Below are 6310 nucleotides of genomic sequence, written 5' to 3'. Positions count from 1 at the left end.
AAAGAGAGAGAGAGAAAGAGAGAGAAAGAGAGAGAGAGAAAGAGAGAGAAAGAAAGAGAGAGAGAGAGAGAGATATCACTTCAGCAAAAGGACTGATAGAATAATGGTCAGATTTTAACAAAAAGACGATTGGTACTGGGGGTCGACTTTTTTCGACTACCTAGCGCCAAGTCGGTACCACACATGACCGCAGTTCAATGACTGAAAGAAGTAAAGGATAAAAGGTAAACGATCCATTCAAAGATGAGAGAGTAAGATGGGTATCTTTAACGGGTATGATGAGTATTATCAACTGCTATTTGAAATACCTTAGATCTGACGTATTCGCCAACGGATGGATAAGGAACTCCATATTAGACAGTGTCTTATGGGCTTCAGATTTTCAACGACAGAGAAACAGAAGCACATGCTGCTTCTCAGATTTTAGACGACTACCTGATCAATCACAACTGAGCTGTTGCTTTACAACAACACGATGAAACGAGAAGGCGATGACTTTCAAATAATTATTATACATTTCAATGTATATATCACTCTATACTTTCTTTCCATTTACAACAAATTCTAAGTTTCATAACCTCTAATGACATCTGAACATGATCATTCTGCTTTCAGAGACTAAATTTCTTATCGAGCGCAGAAAGTATTTACGCGTTGATCCACTGCTAACAGTTTATAATACTTATTTCTGTTTTGTTTTCTCGTTAATATTTACTTCTTTGGGGAAGGTTTTTTTTCTTTTCTAATTCACACAACTACAGATTGTAGTCAACAACAAAACGAATAGCATCCAATAATGCCAAAGCCGACTGGCAATATCTCATTCACCAATATATCTAAAACACTGGTCTGCAGACTAATTTGTATTTTTATTCTGCTGTTTTTCTTTTCTGCTCACTGTATCTTTAACTGCTTTTACATCGCTGCAATTCATTTTCTCTTTGATTGCTGCTACGCACTCAATATAGCTTTCTCATATTCTCTATTGGTTCTCGCAGTTGTACTACGCAGTAAATATTTCGTCCAATAAACATTTTGTTGAAATGCAATCTCCTGGAATTTCCACCTTTCTCCTATATATCTAGGACAAAGATCAAGCTGAAAATCCACTTCATTAATCTCACCCAAACGCATATGTTCCCTCTGTGTAAAATGTTAATCATGCATATCAACTTGTCAATTTACAGAAGTATAAATGAAATAAGATTTAGACGATGCATTGCTCATAGCAACATTAGAGAAATATTTACAAATATTAATTAGTACTATTAATGATTAACGTCGATTAATGAGGGGAGCCGGAGTACAGACAGTCAGAAAATAGGGGCTATGACAATCTCAAATGAAGTGACATTAATTTGCAATACAAATTTGGAACAAATTTGATACAAGCTGATAACTTCAAAAACTTGGAAATCCTCATTATATCAGATGGAAAAGAACAAAGTATTCAAGCCAATGATTGGAAAAACTAAGACTGATTTCAGTGAGATCAAAGCACAGTCAGCCTTGGTCTATCCAAGAATGTTTTATATGATCAAGTAAGCTGTTGTAATTCATCATCCACTTGTTTCACTCACTGATCAGCGGCCATGCTCGTGTATCGTCTTGAAGAGGGTTTGTAGTCGAACATATAAACCCTAGTATTATTTTGTAAAATCAGGTATTTGTTCTACCTTTTCTTTTGCTGAAGTGAAGGTGATATAATCAATCCAACACTGGTTGTCACGCAGAGGGTTTATAGACACACACAAACACACACAAACACACACAAAACAGGCTTTTTAACTACCAAGTTTCACACTCCAGTGATTGGTCGATACGGAACTATAGCAAAAGACATCCGGTCAAGGTGCCCTGCACTGGCACTGAAATCGAAACCACGTGATTGCACCGGAATCTTCTCAACCACTCAGCCATGCGTGCGTCAATGAAAAGAATGTATTGAGAAAAAAAAAGAAAATAAAAGAAACTTGAGGCATATATAGAACGTGTCCTTCCATATGCCTGTGTTAACTGTCGCGTAAACAGATAGCTAAGCAAAAACATGTCAATAGTTCAGATACGTTGTCCGTGACAACTACAAAACTTAAAGGATATGAAGAGTGGCAAAAGGTCATCTAGTATAATATCTGTGTGAATATACACAGAGAATGTACTAGATGATCGTAACCGTTGGCTACGGAAACAATAACCCAGCAGCTGTTAAATTACGTGTGGTACAAGACAAGAGTGGATTAAGGTTCATAATCGCAGACGTCGTTTATAAAAAGATGAGAAGGTGTAGTAGAGACATGGTTAGATGAATTAATGGAATTTCAAGAAACTGACCTAGAAAGCCTGTCTTTATATCTCATCACGGGTGTCCTCATACAAGTGATGGATGACTGATTTAACGTTATATCGGACAAGCAGAAATGGTTCTACGATTCTGATGTCATTCCATTGTATTATTTTCAATTTTAGTGAAGATCACGTATTGATAAAAGAAAGGAATAATGTGCTGTTATACCAATGCTTTTCTCTATAGAATTAACGATGATTTAACAAAAAGATATATCAGTAGAGAAAAAGCATTGCTCACGGCTTCCGTACATAAATATTTCATCTTTTTCTTCTTTCAATCATTAGACTGCAACCATTCTGGGACACTGCCTTGCAGAATTTTAGTCGAATGAATCGACCCCATTCCCACCACCCTTTAAAAAAAAAAAAAAGTCTAGTACTTATCCTGCCTGCCCTTTTGCTAAACCGCTAAGTTACGGAGACGTAAACCCACTAACACTAGTTGTGAAATTGTGGTAAGGGACAAGTGCAGTAACACACACTAACCCCCCCCCCCCCCACGCACACACACACATACACATACGTATGTATATATGATGGGCTTCTTTGTGTTTCTTTCCACCAAATCCACTCAGACGGATTTGGTCGGCCCGTAGCTATAGTAGAAGACACTTGCCCAATGTGCAACGCAGTGGGGCTTAACCCGGAACCTCGCGGTTGGGAAGCAAGCTTCTTATTTCTTTATTGCCCACAAGGGGGCTAAACACAGAAGGTATAAGTAAGGACAGACACAGGGATTAAGTCGATTACATCGACCCCAGTACTTAACTGGTACTTAATTTATCGACCCCGAAAGGATGAAAGGCAAAGTCGACTTCGGTGGAATTTGAACTTAGAACGTAACGGCAGACGAAATACCGCTCAGCATTTCGCCCGTCGTGCTAACGTTTCTGCCAGCTCGCCGCTTTTACCACAGAGCCTGCGCCTTTAACTCAGTATATTGCTGCAATTCGATCTTATATATTCACGAGTTTCTTATAATTACTAATTACATTAACTCAGTTAAAAATGGGTATGAATTATCGATAAATGTGAATTAAATACTTGTTCTTAATGATCTTGCGTCATATATCACCTGTCATATTCACTATGACAATTATTCAGTATTAGGTGAATATTGCAGTACTATCATCCTATTTGACTACATATATATAAAAAAAAGTTGATAGTGATAAATTTAATCACGCTGCGCCGCACTATGTTGGTCAAAAAATTGTGAAGGAAATTTTGTTGACAGAAAATGCGTGGTCAGCCTTCGAAGGGAGACTTCCATCTTTTTTGTAAGGTGAACTTAATCCTTCTCCTGGCTAGAAACCATCCTCGCTTGTCTTTCGCTGAGTCCACTCTATAGCATGTAGTCAAGTTATGTTTCCGATCTGAGGAAACCCCCCCTCCCCCCTTTAGACTTGATGGCTCTCTAAAAGCCATGAGCAATGCTTTTTCTCTACTGATTTAACCATAAATATTCATATTTAGCTGTATTTTCAATATTTTATAGATTATACGATCTGTTTAATCTCTTTAACGATAAATGACATCAAAGAATTGGCATAAAAATTCTTTTTCAATACATTCATATCACTTTCATACTTAAAACTGACAGTAATTATTAAAAAAAATTAATAAATAAATAAAAACACGAGATTAAGCCGATTAATTATGCTAGAAAACTAACATTTTTATAGTTCAGAGAGAGCTAATATACTTTATTTTGTTCATGCTGAAAGCATTCCTGTGAACATTTCGTATGTGATTTCTTTAATTTACGTAAACCGAGAATTATACTCACAGAAAATCTATAGACTCTAAAAGTCATTTAAAATGAAAATCAAAGACATTCTATGACCTGCTAGTTTCCTGTTAGACTGTGCTTCACCGAGAAAGTATAATAAGACGTAACCAGTCTACAGTTGTCATCATACATATATCTCTACCTCTCCACTTCATGTTTCCATTTAGGTTTTAATCAATTCAAATTTTGGAGTTTTCACTCTTCTCCAGTTCATAAGAATATTTATTGACGCTCGTGACTTTTCTCCTCGTTATGTGTCTAATGTTAATTAACTAGAAATTATTTTTGGTTTGATACATCATATATGTTAACCCTTACTTAACTACAAGGTCTTCGTGCGGAAACCGACATTGAGATATTATAGAATTTAAACATTTACGTTGCTTAATCGGCGAATGATTTCGACACATGTACTACCCGTTCTGCCAAAGCGATTCTAATGTCCCTCAGATATTTATTAGAATATTTAACTGAGGTGGTCAAATAAGGCCAACATCTAACTAAAATATGAACATAAATTCTAAAATCACTTACACTTTCTACTGCTTGTGTACAATACTTTATGTTAAATGTTTGTTTTCAACATTGACTTAATAATCAGAGCTAAACTCAATTTCTTGTTATTTGGACTACTTCAGGGTCCCAGCAGACAAAATAGAAAAGGCGTTGCTCCGGAGGGTGGCAAGGGACATGCGCTGGAACAGCCACTCTTATTCGTGGAGCTCGCACTTGTGGGTAGCCATCTCCGCCCTGATAATGGTGAGCAGGGATATGGTCCGGGGGCCGAAAATGTCGAAGGTCACCACTGTCACATGCTCGACCATAAACCTGTCAGAGATTGACTGACACTTTGTCAGTTTGTTTTTCTCAGCCTGACGAGCAACACAGCCTGGGCTGATAGCCGAACACTCCAAGTTGCCGAAGAAGCTGTCACAGCATGTGACACCCGGATGAGTGATCCCTCGCCGAGTCACCATCCAGTTTTATTAAAATTTTAATTAATTTGTCTTGTGTGTCACATATTTCTCTAGCGTGATACGCATTTCCATTTCTTTACAACTACCAATAAATTGGGACTTATAAAAAGCAAAGCTTAATATTTCTCAGAACGAATAAGGGTTAACTAAATGCTTTGAAAACAAGCCTGGACATTTAGGAGAAACGTACGAAATTTCATTGAACGGGAAGAGGTTTAACGAAACTGAAAACAAAATAGTCAAATAACACTTACCGTCGTTATTTTCATATAATATTGTAAATTGTTTCCAATTCCAATGTACTACCAGATCCAAGAATACGCGGCTTAAGGTCAAGTAATGAGGGTAAAGATTTATTGAAAAATAATCAACATCCCTAATATCACGGGAGTCCCATCGAGTTTGCAAGTGTGGGATCTCCAGTGCATAACATATTGATTGTACGTGAGCGGCAGAAGAACTTGACAGGGGACCGAATACTGCAGCTATGCCTTTTTCAAGTTGCTTACAAACTGCAAGTAGAAAAGAAAAAGAGAAATGCATCGATGAGTATAATAAGAGCAACGAATTAGAAACACAACTAAAGAAAATATAACATTAACCCATTACCTACCAGTGATCCCATATCAAATCACTTAAAAATTACAAATTTCGTAATTATCTGTCAATATTTACACACACATCTAACCTTTTTGCTATATCTACTAGGTATATTTCTCTGATGTTGAGGGGCAATGGCCCAGTGGTTAGGGCAGCGGACTCGAGGTCATTGGATCGCGGTTTCGATTCCCAGACCGGGCGTTGTGAGTGTTTATTGAGCGAAAACACCTAAAGCTCCACGAGACTCCGGCAGGGGTGGTGGCGAACCCTGCTGCACTCTTCCACCACAACCATCTCTCACTATATATATGGGAGAATGTACGAAAAAACAACAACAGACGAGGACAGGTGGTGTAAATAACAAAAGGATGTATTAGTATGACGCTCAGGAATACGGAAAGTCTTTGACGTTTCGAGCTACGCTCTTCAACAGAAAGAATACGGAGACAAGGAGAAAAACACGGAGAAAAAAAATTGAATAGTGTTCAGTCATACATATATATATATATATATATATATATACATATATATATATACATATATACACACACACACATATATATATATATATACACACACACACACACACACACAT

At 37.3% G+C, this 6310-nt stretch overlaps 1 protein-coding gene across 1 annotated transcript in view; it reads right to left on the bottom strand.

The window, feature by feature from the left end:
* Window positions 1-5226: 5226 nt before the first annotated feature.
* Window positions 5227-6310, bottom strand: part of LOC106876161 (glutamate receptor ionotropic, kainate 1-like) — a 43258-nt gene continuing 42174 nt past the window's right edge. Inside the window, exon 2 of the mRNA XM_014924586.2 lies at window positions 5227-5627. Coding sequence (XP_014780072.2) covers window positions 5242-5627 — 386 coding nt within the window. The 3' untranslated portion in view covers window positions 5227-5241. The remainder of the gene's footprint in view (window positions 5628-6310) is intronic.

This window comes from Octopus bimaculoides, chromosome 21, assembly GCF_001194135.2.
Source record: "Octopus bimaculoides isolate UCB-OBI-ISO-001 chromosome 21, ASM119413v2, whole genome shotgun sequence".
NCBI classification, from domain to species: Eukaryota; Metazoa; Mollusca; class Cephalopoda; order Octopoda; family Octopodidae; genus Octopus; species Octopus bimaculoides.
This window is presented reverse-complemented; position numbering and strand designations above follow the sequence as displayed.